Genomic DNA, 16,401 nt, shown 5'->3' on the forward strand with positions numbered 1-16,401 from the left:
ACCACCCCTGCTGGTGCCGGGAACGCTGGCGGCAGAGCCCCGGTGGCAGCCGCTGTCCACTCGCTCTGAGTGCTGCAGCGCAGGGTTATTTCCAGAGTTAAGTCCCATTTCCCACTGAAGTATATGAAAACAACAACAACAACAAAAAACCCCAAACAAACAAAAAACCAAACCACTGCGAGCTGTTACAGCTTGTTTTATAGTTCTCCGTATACAATCGTGTCAAAAATAGGGCTTTTCTTTTAATTCCAAATTTCCTTAAGTCTTTAATGACTTGAGCAGCCACATGTGCAATTTTTTAATCTGTAAATCATAAAAAGGCACTAAAGCTCCCCCAGCTCTGTGCTGGGCTGAAGAAGGAAAAAATCCTGGTCCCTGAGTCCCAGGGACACTGGAGCTGGGGGACAGAGCCGGGACCCTCATCTCCCCCTCCTGCAGCCAAAACGCGTGCCAGGAGGAGGAAACCGCGAGCTGCTCCGTCCAGGTTTGTTCCTAGGGAAGATGCTCTCCTGGATGGATGTGTCCTGGCCAGATCTCTTCCTTCAGTTGCTGGGGGACCCCCTTTGGGACGTCCCCTGCCTCTTTCCTGCTCTGGAATTTATCAGCCTCGAAAAAGGAAGGGAAGGGCTGTCTGTCAGAGGATGTCCAGGCTGTGTCCCTGCCCTGTCCCTGGCACTGGGGTGCCTTGACAGTGTGCCCCCCTTAAAGTCCTGGGGGTCCTTGAAGACCCCCCAGCTGAAATCAGGTGAAATGGGATGGCAGCTGCGGGCTGGATCGTACCGAGGGCCGGCGGCTGCGATCCCGGGAAGGCAGGTAAGAAATAGCTGGAGCAGCAGGGCTGGGGAGGGAGAGGATGGAGGGATGAAGGCTGCTCTCTGCCTGGGCTGGACAGACAGGATGGCGGCGAGGAGACACCAGTAAGGGTAATGGTGAAGTGGGGAGTTGCTGGCAGGGAGTAAGGGGGCTGGAGTGCGGCCCCAGGGGGGTTGCGCAGGGAGAGCCAGGGTTGAAGGCACTGGGGGGCTTTGGGGACAAGGAGCAGAGGAATGCACAGGAGGAGGCCGGACCCCCCCAGACTGCTGAGCCACCGGGGCCAGCCAGCCCCCTCCCTGGTTCCAGCAGCTGGCACCTGCACAAAGGACCTGGCCAAAGCCACTCATGGGTGCCAGAGACATCAGCAGACCCCTGGGTGCTGCCACGGCTGTCCCATCCCTTCTCCAGCCCCACCCTTTGCCTGGCTGTGGCACCAGGATAACTGGGGACCCCCCAGACCCTTCTCTCAGATGCCCCCCTCCCTCTGCAAACAGCATCTCCCTCTGCATGGGAGTGCTCCTCTGGCAGGGGATACAGATTAAAAAAATAAGTGTGTATTTATAACGGTATGTAAAATATATACAACATGTACAGCACAACTTGTGGCCCCCCCATGAAATTTCCGACAGCGGGTCCTGGATCAGCTGTCCTGTCCAGGTGGGGGCCCCCAGGGACAGCATGGTCCCCAGCAGCCGCCCCATGACATCCCACCAGCACCACGAACCCCAGACCAGGTGCCAGGGAGGACCATGAGGTCTCCCAGACTTTGGGGTGGGGGGTGCGTGGGGCAAGTCCTTGTGCTTGGCAGGAAGGTGACGCCCTGGCAGGCACCAGCAGCTGCCTGCCTGGTGTTGGGGGGCCAAGAACAAGCCCAGTGGTGGGTAACACATGGGCTGTGCACCCCTGTGCCTCCCTGGGCCCCCCCGTTATTCCTGAGCAAAGCCGGGGGGATGGGGTTTGCGGGCCAGGCTGCAGCAGTGTAAGCAAAAAGCTCACGGTGCAGCCGGCGGCCGCCACCACCATCGGCAGTTTCTCCTGCGAGTCTGGAGCCGAAATGCTTCGACAACATCAACAATAGGTTTAAATAATTCACATTGTGGTAAACTTCATTCAAAAACAGGGGGAGGAAGAAGAAGAGGAGGAGGAAGAGAGCAGTTACAACAGGGATACCATGTGCAAAACTGTAAACCAGGCAGAGGGTTGTAGCCGACTTGTCTCCCCGCTGCACTGGCAAAACCAAACCAGAGGCAGCTGCAGGCCAGGCTCCTGCCCTGGGGTCCTCTGCCGCAGCGTGCCAGCCTGGCGAGAGGGCACTGGCTGCCGCCCAACAGCCACTTGGAGCCGTTAACGAGGATGGGAGAGTAATTACATCCTGATCTAGCCCCAAAACCTCTTCCAGAGCGACGGTCACTGCTGCGGGGTCTCTCTGGGAGGGTGCCAGAGTGAGCCCCCCCGGGTGGGGAGCTGCCGGGGCCGTTCTCCCCCAGCTTGCTCTCAGGAGGAATCGCGGTCCATGCTGCACCCCAGGGCCTCGATGTCGTTGCTGATGTGTGAGATCATTCGGTCCCACTCGTCCTCCTCCGAAGGGACGGACTGATCATCAGAGCTGCCGGCAGCGCCGTTGCCATTGGTGGTGGAATTGGAGGTAGTGCTCAGCGTCCGCCTGTACCTCCCGAAACTGTCTGTGATGATGCCCCGGCCATCCTTCACCCCGATGGTCTCCAGGAAGTTCTCGAAGTGTTGGCTGTCCTTCTCAGGAATGAAGGGGCGAAGACCTGGATCAGGGAAGAAAACACGAGAAGGAAACAGTTATCATCATCGTCATGAGTTCTGTACAGCACAGGCACGTAGGGGAGACACCCGGGGACAGATTTCCACATGGATTTGCCCAGCTGTCTGAAATTCCCCAGGGATTCTGAGCCTTCCAGCAGAGGCCAGCTGCAACGCTGTGCCCCAGCTCCCTGAAACAGCCCAGGGTTTGGTGGAGGAGCCTGTTTTGGGGGGCTGGGGCTCCCAGCTCACGGCCACATTTCCCATTTACACCCCTGAGAATGGCAGCTGCTGCCCACTGAGGACAAAATCCTGCTAAAGTGGGATTTTCTGAGCTCAAAAGGCTCATCATCTAATTCCTCACCGAAACATATTGCCCAGCTTTACTGAGCTTATTGCTCTAACAGCACCAGCCCTGACGCAGGCCCCCGAAGGAGCACAGCCAGGGCGGCTGCAGGAGCATCTCTCCTGTCTCCCTCTGTGCATCCCACCATGGGCCAGCATCGCTGGTGGGGTGGCTGTCACCTGCTGCGAAGCAGAGAGGGTCATTGTGACACAGGTTAGACATGCTGCTTGTTTTATTGTTAAATTACCCTTTGAGGATTTTAAGTAACAAACTCATTTCTCTTTCTAATTAGAGGTGTTTCTATATTTTTATATAGATATATAAAAATATATTTATATATATATAAAAAGCTAAGGCTATTTAAATGTCTTTTCCTCCAGATGGGCCTGATTGTGCTCCAGCTGCAACCACAGAGCTGCTGCCAGGCTGAGCATCATTCTTTTCCCTCCTCTGGCCACGGTGTATGTCCTTACTGGCCAAAACTGAGGTGCCCCCCTACTCCCTCTAGTCTGTTCCAGATTTAAGACTACAGTCACTACCCAAACTGCTTGGAAGAAAACCTGGGGTATTCAGAAACTTAAAAAAAAAACAAAAACTTTTACAGGTTTCTAGCACAGTCTGGGCAGAAGATCTGCTTCTCCTTACTTCTCAATCTCGCACGGATTGTGGGGTGCCCGAGGAGAGCACGGCACCAGTGCGATGGCTCAGGTTGGGAAAAGCAAGTCGGCTCTGCTCTTCAATGGCAATATAAAGTCAGCCTCCCAGCACAGCTACCTTGCTGTCATGCCAGCTTCAGCAGCGGTGATGTTAAAAGCAAGCTGGTTGCGTGCGCACCACAGAAAGAAAATGCCTTTGTGCTGGCGGAGGCGCCCAGCTGCGCTGCGAGATTCCCAGAACAAAGGAAAGAGAAGGGGGCTGGGGGAGCCCTGCCTGCCTGCGGCCAGAGCACAGGCACCCACTCCGGCCCAATGTGCCTGCCCCAACTCCACAGGCTCTTGTTACTGATTCTCCTTCAGCTTATAAATGCCAAAATCAAAGCAGAGAGTCTGAGCAGGAGTGACGTGAAGAGCCTCTGACACTCCCAGCCCCCTTTTACTGAAGGGGAACAGAAGAGTGCTGCTCCCCTGGCAGGGCATGCGCCCTCCCTCCGGGACTGTGAAGCTCCAGGGAACGCAGGTGCCCAGGTGAACGGCACCTCTGAGGCCAGAATCACCTGGTGTCAGGTGCTGCACCTGGGCAAGGGCCAGGACAGTTGCTCCCAGCAGGCACAGAAAAGCCTGGTGTCTGGGCTGGAGAGGGCACCAGGCTCCCTGTGCAGTCAGGAGGGAGAGCAGCCCTGAGGAGAGGGACTGGGGGTGCTGGTGGGCGAGAAGCTGGACGTGACCCGGCCACGTGTGCTCGCAGCCCAGAAAGCCCCCCGTGCCCTGGGCTGCATCCCCAGCAGTGTGGCCGGCGGGGCGAGGGAGGGGGCTCTGCCCCTCTGCCCCGCTCTGCTGAGACCCCCCTGCAGCGCCGCCTCCAGCTCCGGGGCCCCCAGCATAAGGAGGGCACGGACCTGTTGGAGCGGGGCCAGAGGAGGCCACGGAGATGGCCAGAGGGCTGGAGCCCCTCTGCTGCGCAGCCGGGCTGGGAGCGCTGGGGCTGTTCAGCCCGGAGAAGGGAAGGCTCCTGGAGACCCTGGAGCACCTTCCAGCAGCCAAAGGGGCCGGCGAGGAAGCTGGGGAGGGGCTTTTCCCAAGGGCCTGCAGCGCCAGGACAAGGGGGAACGGCTTTGTGCTGAGAGAGGGCAGATGGAGATCAGAGCTGAGGGAGAAATCCTTCCCTGTGAGGGCGGCGAGGCGCCGGCACGGGCTGCCCAGAGCAGCTGTGGGTGCCCCAGCCCTGGCAGTGCCCAAGGCCAGGCTGGACGGGGCTGGGAGCCACCGGGGCCGGGGGAAGGGGGCCCTGCGCGTGGCAGGGGTGGGACTGGGGGGGCTTCAAGGTCCCCAGCCCAAACCATTTTGGGATTCTGTAATGTTGAAGCGTACTCAAACCTCTGAGACCAGCGGCTGAGCTACATGGACCCAGGTGTCCTCAGGAAAGAGGCATCGCCAAGGAGAGGTGGGTTGAGCTGTTGCTCCTTGCTTGGTGACACCCCAAAGAATCATTATGCCATCCACACCCAGCCTTTCACCCCCCTCACATCCCGCCAGACTGCCCATGGTGCATCAGCTATGGGCACCAGGCATGGGCCAGGGCTCTCCCTTTGGTCGGTCACACATGACTAATCCCTGGCAGCTGCTACTCACCCAAGAGCAGGAACTTTCTGCTGTCCCCGTAGAGCTGCTTCAAGTTGATGCAGAATTCATGGATCGAAGCCCCATTGCGATACTCGTGCAGGAGCATTGCGAACTGCTGGATCTCTTGGGAAGAGAGTTTTGTTCGGAGCTACGGAAGAGAAGCACACCGCAAACACTGCTGATTTTTAAGGAGGAAGAGATGATGGGAAGCCCTGGGAATGTTGGTGATTAGATTTATTACTGTTTGGTAAGAGCTGCAGTAATGAACCAGCTCATCCTGATGGAAAAGCAGGACAGGCTGGTGCAACCCACTGCTGAGCTGGCAGCTTTCAAATGGGGACAAGCTGCGAGCGTACGCAGGGCTGTGAGTCACGACGTGATGGACCTGGCATGCCGTGGATGGCGTGACATGCCTTTACATGGTGAGAGGGGACAAGGGGGTGGGGATGCTCCTGCAGGAGAAGGAAGTGAGCCCATATTCAGGTCCCACAAGGCCTCCAAGCACAACTTGTATGAAAAGGAGGAGAACGAGGTGTTCCTACACAGCATAGGCACATGTTCCACACGCCAAGGCAATGAACCCAAATCCCAGGAGTGCCAACACCCTAAAGGGAAGAAAATCCCTCCACCCTGTCCTGAGACCCAAGGACACCCTACCGTCATCATATAGTCCTGGAGCAGCTCTGTCGCCGTGGTGCTCAGCTCGCTCTCACTCACTGTCTTAATGTGTGGAGACTGTTGCGTGGAGAAGGAAGAGGGGGAGTTGTCACCTGCATCCAAGGTTTCTGGAAAGGAACTGAAACACAAACAGATGGTGAGTCCTCCAGAGCTCCTTGGGTACCTTCTGCCTTGCTGTCACTGGTGGCTGCGGCATGGGAGAGCCAGAACAGCAGAGGCACGTGGAGAAGCGCTCTCTCTGCGATAAGGCTGGCAGCCTTCGGCTCGCAAGGGCATCTGAAGGCTCCCACACAGCCAGAGGACTTTAACTATATTGGTTTGGTGACCTGCTGAAAACTAAGCCCTGTGTGGGCAAATATCCCCTCTAACTGCTTTCTTATCTTGGAACAGTGCGCGGAGAAGTCTCAAAACACCTCATTTTGGCATTAAATGTGAAATTTTCAAACAGCATCAGTCAATTTTAAACAACTGGTTTGTGTGTCAGGTTTTCAGCCCACAAACGCTATCAATGTTTTCAGCAGTCACCGACTCAGGAGGCAAAAAGTTTCCAAAATAAAGGGTTTTGGGGGAACCATTTCTTGCAATTCCAGCTGGACTTCATCAAGACAAAGCAGCCGGACGAGCATCGTGGCCCTGCTTTGCTGACGCAGGGGACTGTGCATACATGGTGTACACGACCTTCTCTGGAAACCTGCGGTGGCAGAACAATCCAGCCACGGACGCTGCGGAGGCAGGGACCATGGCACTGCATGCGGACAGTAAAAACACCACCCAACGTTTCAGCCAGACTGAGCAGAAGCTTTTCAATGTGCAGACTGCAGCAGTTCCTGCTCTAGGGGCTTTAAACCTGGCAGTGAGGCTGCACTAATACGCCCAAGCGCCCCGTGAGTTCAGTGTACCGCATTTAACTTACAAAGTGCTTGCTTCCGTTTCATAAGGTTCCTTAACATCCACTTTTGTAGAAGAGTCATCTGCAAGGAAAACATTCGAGACATGGAGTTTGAGAGGCAGAAACTGGGTGCTCTTCCCAGCCCATGACCTACGTGCACAGATGTCTGACTCAGCTTTCACAGCTGGAAGGTGGGAGGCAGTGGGGACGGGGCTGGGCTGTGTCAGGACCGGATACAGACTCAGCAGAGATGCAGAACCGCAAAGGGCCTGTTTTATTAAGTGCCTGCGTCCAACAGGAATAGAGAGGCAAAGGGTATGGGGAAAAAGGATTGATGGCTGATGTCCCATGGCCCAGCTGGGGAGACATCTGCAGGCAGGAGATAGCCCTCGTGCCCATCCAACTCACAATTAAAGCAGAGGAGGGTGGGTTTTTTTTTAAATACTTCACACAAGGCTGGGCCAGGCTGGCTCTGACCTCAGAGCGTGGCAGAAGAGAGGTGATGGATACCAGTGAAGATGGGGAGAGACCCTCACGAGGGCCCGGTAAGAAACAAGCAAAGCGGGAGAGCACAGACTCACCACTGTGTAAGGACATGTGCCGCGTCGGTGTGGATGCCCCATCAAATATTGCTCTGTCCAAGAAGTCTATCGTGGACTCAGTGTAAACTATCTGGAAGACTTGGCTGAGAAGTGAGCACAGCTCCTCGGCAGTCACCTGGGGAGGGAGCAAAGAAGGGCTGGTGCAAGGCAGAAGAAACCACAGCGGCCCTTCTCTTCGGCTCCCTATGGTGGGCGCACCACGTGGGACAGCAGCGTGCTGTATTTGTGAGGGGGTGGTCCTTCCAGTGAGGACAGGGAACTCACTCATCCAAGATCCCAGACACTGCTTGACCCACAGGGTCTCCAGGGCTGGAGGTGACAAACCTCAAATCTCATTAGCTACCTCCCATGGGATTTTTCCTTGGTGTTACAGCAAACAAACTCCTGAGATATATCCCCCCTCATCACCCTCCCATACTGCCAGAGGAGCGTTCCAGCCCTCTTCAACTGGCTAGACCCAAGCAATGGGAGACTGGATGCTCCATCAACTCGCAGCTATTAATTAGCACACGGATTTCATACCGGTGCTCTGTCCTACTCCTCAGTTCAGTTCCCTGAGCTTTTCACTACATAACCTACATCCCAAATACGTGCAGGTACTCAAGACAGTGTTAGAGCCAAAACCAAGGTGAGCAAAACTCCACCCTGAAGGAAAAGGGTTCCTGCTGTAGAAGTGGGAACATGCAGACCGAGATCAGAATCTCTGGATGCAGACACCGGATGAAACAAATTTCCAGGTCAGCATCAGGAAATGCCCTGGTTAGTAAAATCCTGTTGTGAGACAGATTCACTTGTCTTCACAGATTTTCTGCTGCTGGAGAAAGCTCTGGGCAGCAGGCACCACCACCAAGGGACAACCATCTTCTGATACCCTCTCGTGTCCGAATCAGGTCCCGGAGCTGGGGCAGGGACCAGGTTTCCTCCTCCAGGTAAGCATCCTGTGCTCCAGCAAAGCCCAATCCACACCCTGCAGTCTTAAAACCAGGCCTATGTGTGTCACACAATGTATGGCCAGGTAAGTACCTGGTCACGTAACAGAGGGGACACTTGAGGGGTGTAGGATGAGGCCACCCTGGGGCTTGTGGCTCTCAATCACCCAAGAAGTTGTGGCAACCCTGGTCTAAGAGTCAGAAAACCTCCCGGTAATCTCAGTCCCAAGTTTTTGGATTGGAGGGTGACTCTGGAGGCAATCCCGATGTGGGATGGAGTTTTAATCAACTGTTTTGAGTCTTACTTTGTTCTCCGTAGCCAGGACCACCAAGCAACAAGCTTCGACAGGAACCACTCCGCTCTCAGACAGTGAGCTTGAAGTAAGCGCTTTGGAGCTCTCCGCACAGAGACTCTGGCTTGGGGAGATCCCAGGGTCCTGAGCTGAGAAAGAGGAGAAGTCATGATGGAAAGGCTGAGGCAGGGAGAGAACAGCAAGGAGTCTTTGCACGGCAAGCTGTCCTCTGAGCAGGCGACTTGTGGGGAGAGCAGAGGATCCCACAGCCAGGAGAAAATGCCCTGGAGGAGGGAACTCTCAGAAGCCCAGGAACTCTACCTGAACGCTGCCCAGGGACAAAGTCTCTGAATGGAAAGCCTGTAATTTAGAGCTGGTTTCTGACAACTCTGTAAATCACTGGCTTCATTTCCATGGCTTAGTCAGTCTCAGAAATCCATCAGCAGAATTACAGTCTTCTAAGTCACTTACTCATTTATTCTATAGACTGTCCTTTGTTGTCACGGGGTTTATAATCTGGTAAATCTCTGTCATTACATCTTCTAAGTAGCTCAGTGTTCCCCAAACACTCCAGCCCAAAACCACGCAGGTTTGACACACGGCAGAGCTGCTGGGGACAGACTCGAGGCCCTCTCCAGGTATTATAAGAAGTGAGGTGTGTCAGAAGCGGTAGGTATCACCCTGGTTATTCAACATGGGCACTTAGACATCGAACTTCATGGCAAAATCCTCCCAGCAACCTGTACAAGGGCTGCAAAGAGCAGGGCAGGTCCAACACGCATGGGGACCAGGCTGGAGGAGCTGCCTCTAGCTGCTCTCCTTGCTTTTCCTCTTTGCTGACATCCACAGAGGACCCCACAGACTGGAGCAGGATGGGCAATGCAGAATAAAACTGTTACGTTTTCCTGCGAGTCAGTAAATGATAGCTCTCAGCTGGGGGTTGGCAGTTGCCAGAGGACAGGCTGCGGGGGGAATTTCTAAGCTGCGCATGAACTTGCACTTCATCTCCAGACTCAACCCAGCCCAGCTCCAGAATCCTTCACCTCTCCCAGTGTGCTCACTCCTCTGCGAGTCACAGCACCCTCAGAAGACACATATATCCCCAGTCCTTCCTCCACCCCCGCCAGAAAAGGATGGATTAAAATAACATGAGGCAGGAGACAAGATATGAGGGAGAAATCCTTCCCTGTGAGGGCGGCGAGGCGCCGGCACGGGCTGCCCAGAGCAGCTGTGGGTGCCCCAGCCCTGGCAGTGCCCAAGGCCAGGCTGGACGGGGCTGGGAGCCACCGGGGCTGGGGGAAGGGGGCCCTGCGCGTGGCAGGGGGGCTGTAATTAGATAATCTTTAACGTCCCTTCCAACCTAAACCGTTCTAGGATTCCGTGAAGGACACCAATAGTTTTGGTCTGTGCTCACCCAGTGTTGCCTGTGTCCTGTTTCTGGTCAGGCCAGCTGCCGTCCCACACATGGGCAATACCGGCTGCTGTGGGCTTCTGCCCCACAACCCCAAAACACACGGCAAACCCCAACCACAAGGCTACAGCCTGCCCGTGCCGGCCACAACCTACCTGTTTTCAGCACAACCAAATGAGAGGAGTCATCTCGGATGTAGGAAACAGATGCGATGTCATGGATGGGGACCCTGAGGATGAGATCTTCTCCATCCCTCCACACCAGCTTGATGTTGTAGGCAGAGAGACTGATGACAGCATCGTGTTCTTGGGTCAGCTGCCCTGGGAGCTGGTGTGCTCTCTAAAATAAACATATTTACACTGATTTAATGAATTATTTTCCCTTTCATAACCGTCTGGTAACGGGCTTCCCTCCCACATTTGTAACACCAGGATGGAGGGCACCAGTTAGACCAGGAACAAGCTCCGAGGAAGCTCCATAAACATCTTTTTTTCCCATGCTGGATGTTAGAGAAAGAGTACGCAGAGCAGGTCATTCAACACGCTGAGCACTCACCTTTGCATTATCGATCAAATGTAGGATTTCCGTGCGGCTCGAGGGATTCAGGTACCCCGGGATGGATGTGAGTTGACCTAAATACTGGAAAAGAAGAACCAAACCGTTAACAGCATGTGCATGCTAAGCACGCCCCTGAACACACCAGCTACTGCAAGAAAGATGCCATCAGCGCAGAGCAAAGGCATAGTGGCCCAAGACCCTATTTAGAGGCTGCTAAATGCACCTATATATGGAAGATCTCTCATGCCTTTATACAAGCCCCAGCCATGCAGGTGTTACCTTCACTTCTTTCTCGATGTAGTCATTCAGCAGCACATCTGGTTCAACGCGGTCAGGCAGGGACACCACCACCGTATGCAGAGGCCGTCTCTCCGTAACCTTCTCCTGGGCTTTTTTATCCCGACCTTTTTCGCCCTTTAGGAAGACTCGTTTGAAAGGAGACACTATTCCAGGCTGAGGAGGGAAAGGGAAACACCAGGGCATTGAGGTCAGGGGTGAGAGAGAGAGTTTCTGTGCCAAAAAGGGGGGGAACCAGCAGCACCCACTGCCCAGTGCTCCTCCAGCCCATACATCTGTCCTTGCAGCCTGGTTTTACCAGCCCCAACCACCCCATGGACAGGCTGGTTTCAGAGCTATGAATCCATGAGTGCATGATCTTCCACTGAAAATCCCTTTCCTGCAACATGCTGGGAAAGACCGCAAGTGTTGATAAGCGCCTGCTACCAAAATGGGACGTTCTTCCCCCAAAGTCACAATGCCCAACCTTTCAGTTAAGGATAAATACAAATATATATACAGACCAAGAGCTGTAAGAGTGAGCAAGCCATGGCCACATGCAAAACTGGCAGGAGGAATCCTCACCTCAGCGCAATTTTATATTTCGTCTAAGCATTTGCTGCGAGCAACTTGATGAAGGATTGCAAAAGGAAATGCAAGAGAAGCTGCAAACTTGTCTGAGGTCTCTGGGGAGACCCACAAACAGAAGTAAACACCCCAGGAGACAGCCTCCCCTGGGAAAAAAAGGTCTGTGCAGTTCCCAAACCATTAAGCGCTGGGTTTGGAAAAACACTGGAGCCAACGCAAGTCCAGCTGGTGGCAGCGTGCACCCACAGACTCCCAGCTACAGAGGGAGCATCACTGCCGTCCTACCTCGGCGCTGGGTGGACAGCCCAGGGACGCTGCACACCCAGGGACTGTCACCAACCTGTAGTAGATCCCCACTGAGCTCTGCACCAGCCTGCCCGACGGCTAAACGACTGGCAGCGTGGGCAGACTTCTCCAATTCCAAGTTTACCAGCTCAAATGGATGCTTTGAAGCGGCCAGATCCAAGGCTCTGCACCCACAGCAGTGTTGAATGCCCACTGCGTGGTGTGGAGCAGGAAGGCAGAGCTCCTTGGTGGCCTCGCTGGCTGCCCAGCCACCACCAACACTCAGCTCCAGCTGCCCAGCCCCATGGCAGTGATGCTCTCTGCTTCCCACCCCTCTGGGCAACCATGCTTTGGCTTTGTTGATTCTCACCGGCAAGAAAAAGGACTGTACAATCTGCAGAGGCAGAAAAGAGGTTTTGAAAGGCAAATTAATTAAATATAAACCAAGAGCTCCTGCTCAGAAAAGCGTGGAGTACTTTGCAACCTCAAAGAGCAGCAGCCTGCAGCAAATTGAGCTCATCTCTTGCAGCCGCCCACTGCAGGACCTTGCCTGGGAAACCACTGTCAAGAACTGCTGCAGACCCTTCTCTTGAACTGCTTGAGACTTGCTATGGGACATCATATTTGGTGGAGGAGTGCCATCACCGCGTCACCTACTCCCAGCAGTGTCCCTCCCTGCACAGCAGCTGATGCACTGTGCTCAGGAGCACGCGTGGGACCTGCTCCCATCAGGCAGCTTCAGCCTCTCCTGTTGGCTTTTCTTAATGTAGATGAGCATGAAAGATCTACAGGAACAGGGCAGACCAACAGAATTTGAAACCATTGGACTAGGATGGGAAAGTGGGATGGAAAAGCTCCTGGTTGGTTTACCGGCTCCCCGAGTGAGCCAGGCACTACAAGGACGTTGGGGACAGGCTGGCCCTGAAAAAGCGTCCCTTGGACCAGGGAGATAAAAATAGAGAGAATTTATAGGACAAAAGGGATCGAAAACACAGCTATATGATGCTGACCTCGTGAAACAGCTCTGCCTTTAGAGCAGCAGGACCAGCACCGTCAAGCACCACAGATTTCATCCCTCTTTTCTGTCAGGCTCCTGAAATGGAGCATCAACCCAGCTGGCTCCTGCCGAGGGGCTAGGACTGCTCCTGGCTCCAGAAAGAAAATCCTCAACACAACAGGTCTGTTTGCCAAGACCAGAGCATGGGGCTCGACCCCAGCTCTGCCCCCCCCCAGCTACAAGGGTATCCAACCCCAAACCTCAGCTGCTGGTGCATGAAGACCTCATTCCCTCAGCCTCCTTTAGGAATCAAGAGCAGAGTGATGCAGAAACCTGCCGCCGGAGTCAGGGCTGTACCACAACAGTCCCGCAGACGCTTCCCCCTCTACCAGCCACGGTCCGGCAGCTCCAGCTCCGTTCACGTCTCTGTGTCAAGGCTGCCGGATCCAGCCCAATCCACATGGAGCAAACCAGAAAGAAGTCTCGCTTTTCCCTTGAGGATGCAGGCAGCCTCCATAGGGCTGGGAGAATGCTGTGACAGGACCATCATTTCACCTTGAAGGAGGATTTGGGAGCCCAAATCCATGGCGGAAGCCTCACCCAGCATGATGCAATGTGGAGCAACAGCTTCTCCATTTCTGGGAGCCCATATAAAACCAGCACCTACCTCGTTCTCCATCAAAGTACCCAGCCACAGAGAGCAAAACCAAACCGTGCCAGCACAGAGCCTTTGGTGGCTCACCAGCAGCACCTCCCGAGGGGAGAGAGGCTGCTACCCTCGTCTCAGGGGCTTCCAAAGCTCGCCACCCGTCCCAAAGGACTGGCAAACGCATGAGCTTTCAGTTGCCTGCCGGCTCGTGGCCAGGAAGTGCAATAACCGCAGTTTCCTTCTGTTACACGCAGCAACAGCGACAAAATAAAGTTGTTAGTTGCGAGGTTTATCAGCAACGGGGCCCGGCACAAGGCAAGGTGAGGCACAGAAACCTGTTTTTCAAAGCTCAATCCCATTCCTGGCTCCCAGCCATGCTGTCCCACCTCCTGCACCCCTAAACCCCAACATCCTTTGCCGCTACAGCCTGGACTTGCACTGGGATGGAGATATCCCCAGCCCACAGGGATTTTTAACCCTCGTTTCTCCTCTGAGTTTCAGAGCTATTTTGTTCTCTGACATCTATTGAGACCAAGGGCTGTAAAGCTTTTTCAGGACCTGAATTTTGAGTCCTTAAGTTTCACCTGTGAGAAGCAAAGCTTGGAAATGAGGTTAAGAGCTCCCTGCTGGAACCAAGGCCTCCCAGAAGACCCTTTGGGAGAGTGCAAAGTGTTCAAGTGAGTCTTGCTGGGCTCAAACATGAGCCCAAGAGTCAGGCTCAGAGGATTAGTGAAAACAAGGTGCTAATTTCACAGATAAGGCAGAGGCTGGTCATTTCCCTGGTGATATCCACTCATTGAGCAGAGGCGTTGAGGAGGTTGGTTGGAAACACAGCACCTGAAGACCCGCCAGGAGCCAGTCACCTGGCACTTGCATCAAGCAGACTCCCATCTTAGACACAAGCAAATCCCACCAGCACGCTGCCTAGTTAGTAGGTCAAGGAAGAGAAGGATCCCATCTCTCCTTAAAATCCATAAAATAAAAGTTTGTTTTTCTTTTTTCCCCCACTCCTTGCCCATAACTGCAATCCCTGAAGGTGATCTCCCAGCCCACCTCCCTGCGGTCTCTCTCCAGTCTGGAGCCATCTGCACCAGGACAGCCTGGGCTGTAAAAGCCACTGGGATGGGGAGCGGGGCTCCGCCAAAACAACAGCTTGTCTGGGAAGGGCAGGTCCCCCGTGCCAGGGCACTGGCCAGGCACTAGCAGCACAGCGCAGGCAAGAGCTGCCAGGAGCTCGTTCCCACATGGTTTGCTTCTCAAACACATTTATGTCTTGAAGTCAGGAGAAAGCAGCAGGAAAGGGGTTACATGAACACCTTGTGCCAGCTGGGACTTGGCATTTCATGGACAGAGGCAGCTCCTGGCAGAGGATGGGCCAGTGTGGTCATCCCTCAGGGTTTCCTGCTGCAGTCAGCTCTAAAATTCAGGAGGAAAACAGTAGTTTCATCCATTTAATGAGGCACTTAAGCCTTGACTAATTGAGAGAGTGTCTCACGGCTGAGCTTAGCCCACCAGGCCAAACCAACAGGGAAAGGCATGCCAGTGGGCAGGGGAAGGGGCTCTATGAAGAACAGCAGATGGGCTTTGGCTGGATTTTTTTTTGGGAGACCCAGCTCACCTGATCTACATTCATATATGTTTGAACAAAGAATGCTGGTGAGAAACTGCGGCGGAGCATGCCACACCAGTGTCCCCCCAAAACCCACAAGGGCCAGGGCACATGTCTCTAGTGAGTGCCAGGGCCTGGCTGCCACCAGGTTCCAGGGACACTCCTGGCCATGGCGAGCCCTTCCTTGGATTTGGTAGCCCAGGTAAAAGAGGTTGCCTTGGCCAAGCTACCTGCTAATGCTCCAGGGGCTGAAAATTCAATGGAAATAAGACAAACTCTCACGAAAAAGCCCAGGAGACCAGACTTAGCCTGGGGCTAAGCCCCCCAGCCTAGATGGGACACAGCCATGAGCTGCCAGGAGAGAGATGGAGACACAGCACAGTCCAGAGAACCTCTCACCATCCCAAGCTTGCATCTGTGTCAGTGTGATTCAGCTCTCCGACACCATTTCTCCTGTCTGAGGCCAACAAAACATGTAACGGGTTTCACCAACTCCACCAGCTACATTAGGACCTGCCTGCAATTCCCTACCTCTCTCTGGCACCGGAGACTAGCCACTGCTGAGGTGTGAGGCAGAGATGACAGAGGCAGCTCCCTGCAAGGGCTGGCACTGCTCCTGGCAGCAGAATAGGCCCAGGGAGGTTGTTAAGCCAGTTAGTACTCAGGGAAGACAGTCTGACCCACCATCAGACCTTCAAGACACTGAGCAGGAAGCTCCATGCCCTCCCCTCCCTGAAAGCTCTCAAGGTGACCAGGGGCGTGAGGAGTTAAATCAAAGGAGTTTGCGACCTCATTAATATGCCAGTAAAGCTCTCTGCGCTCCCCCAGCATCTCACAACATGGAGACTTCAAAAAACACTTTATTTGGTGCCCCAAATAAGCAGCCCCCACCTCAGGCAGCAAGACAGGGGCTCTCTCGACGTAGAGCACAGCAGTCCCCAGTCCTGTTAGAGGTAGGATGACCGATGACGTGCACCTTCCCCCTGCTGCTGGGAAAAAAAATCAGTCATCTAGATCAGCAGCAGCACCCACTTCATCAGAGTTTGCTCACCCATCCCATGCTCCCCTGCAGCCCCTAGCCAGCTCTGTCCCCAGCCTCTGGAAATCCCAAGAAAGCCATTTTTGGGAAAAGAGAGGATTTAAGTTTCATCTAGATCATTATTACTCCAGCTGGAGCATTGGGAGTTTTTAGAAAATTTCTTGTGCTGCTTTCACTCAAAGCCTGGCTGGTTGTACCAGTCTAAAAATCACTGAGGTCATGGACAGCTTCTTTAAATACATTCAACACTTTGAACTGAACACAAAGAACAAGCATCCCACTTACTAGGAAACAGCTTCTTAATCCCCTTGCATGGATTATCTCGAATGCAAGTTTGTAAGGCTAATTCTCCCCCAGCACGTCTGCATCATGGAGTTTAAGGGAACCCAA

The 16,401-nt window shown here is 54.3% G+C and overlaps 1 protein-coding gene across 3 annotated transcripts in view; it reads right to left on the reverse strand.

Annotated features, from left to right (window-relative positions):
• Positions 1-1,892: 1,892 nt before the first annotated feature.
• CCM2 (CCM2 scaffold protein) overlaps positions 1,893-16,401 on the reverse strand; it is a 38,846-nt gene continuing 24,337 nt past the window's right edge. The window contains exons 1-10 of one of the 3 annotated variants that reach the window (XM_056336766.1): positions 13,382-13,589; positions 10,848-11,021; positions 10,566-10,649; positions 10,166-10,349; positions 8,612-8,748; positions 7,357-7,492; positions 6,800-6,857; positions 5,866-6,004; positions 5,218-5,356; positions 1,893-2,588 (exon numbers count right to left, since the gene is read on the reverse strand). In XM_056336766.1, coding sequence (XP_056192741.1) covers positions 2,308-2,588; positions 5,218-5,356; positions 5,866-6,004; positions 6,800-6,857; positions 7,357-7,492; positions 8,612-8,748; positions 10,166-10,349; positions 10,566-10,649; positions 10,848-11,021; positions 13,382-13,393 — 1,344 coding nt within the window. In that variant the 5' untranslated portion in view covers positions 13,394-13,589 and the 3' untranslated portion in view covers positions 1,893-2,307. Of the gene's footprint in view, positions 2,589-5,217; positions 5,357-5,865; positions 6,005-6,799; positions 6,858-7,356; positions 7,493-8,611; positions 8,749-10,165; positions 10,350-10,565; positions 10,650-10,847; positions 11,022-12,727; positions 13,013-13,381; positions 13,590-16,401 lie in introns of those variants that run through there. The other 2 variants (XM_056336764.1, XM_056336765.1) reach the window with 2 other exon arrangements.

The sequence above is a fragment of the Falco biarmicus genome, chromosome 4, assembly GCF_023638135.1.
Source record: "Falco biarmicus isolate bFalBia1 chromosome 4, bFalBia1.pri, whole genome shotgun sequence".
Classification (NCBI taxonomy): Eukaryota; Metazoa; Chordata; class Aves; order Falconiformes; family Falconidae; genus Falco; species Falco biarmicus.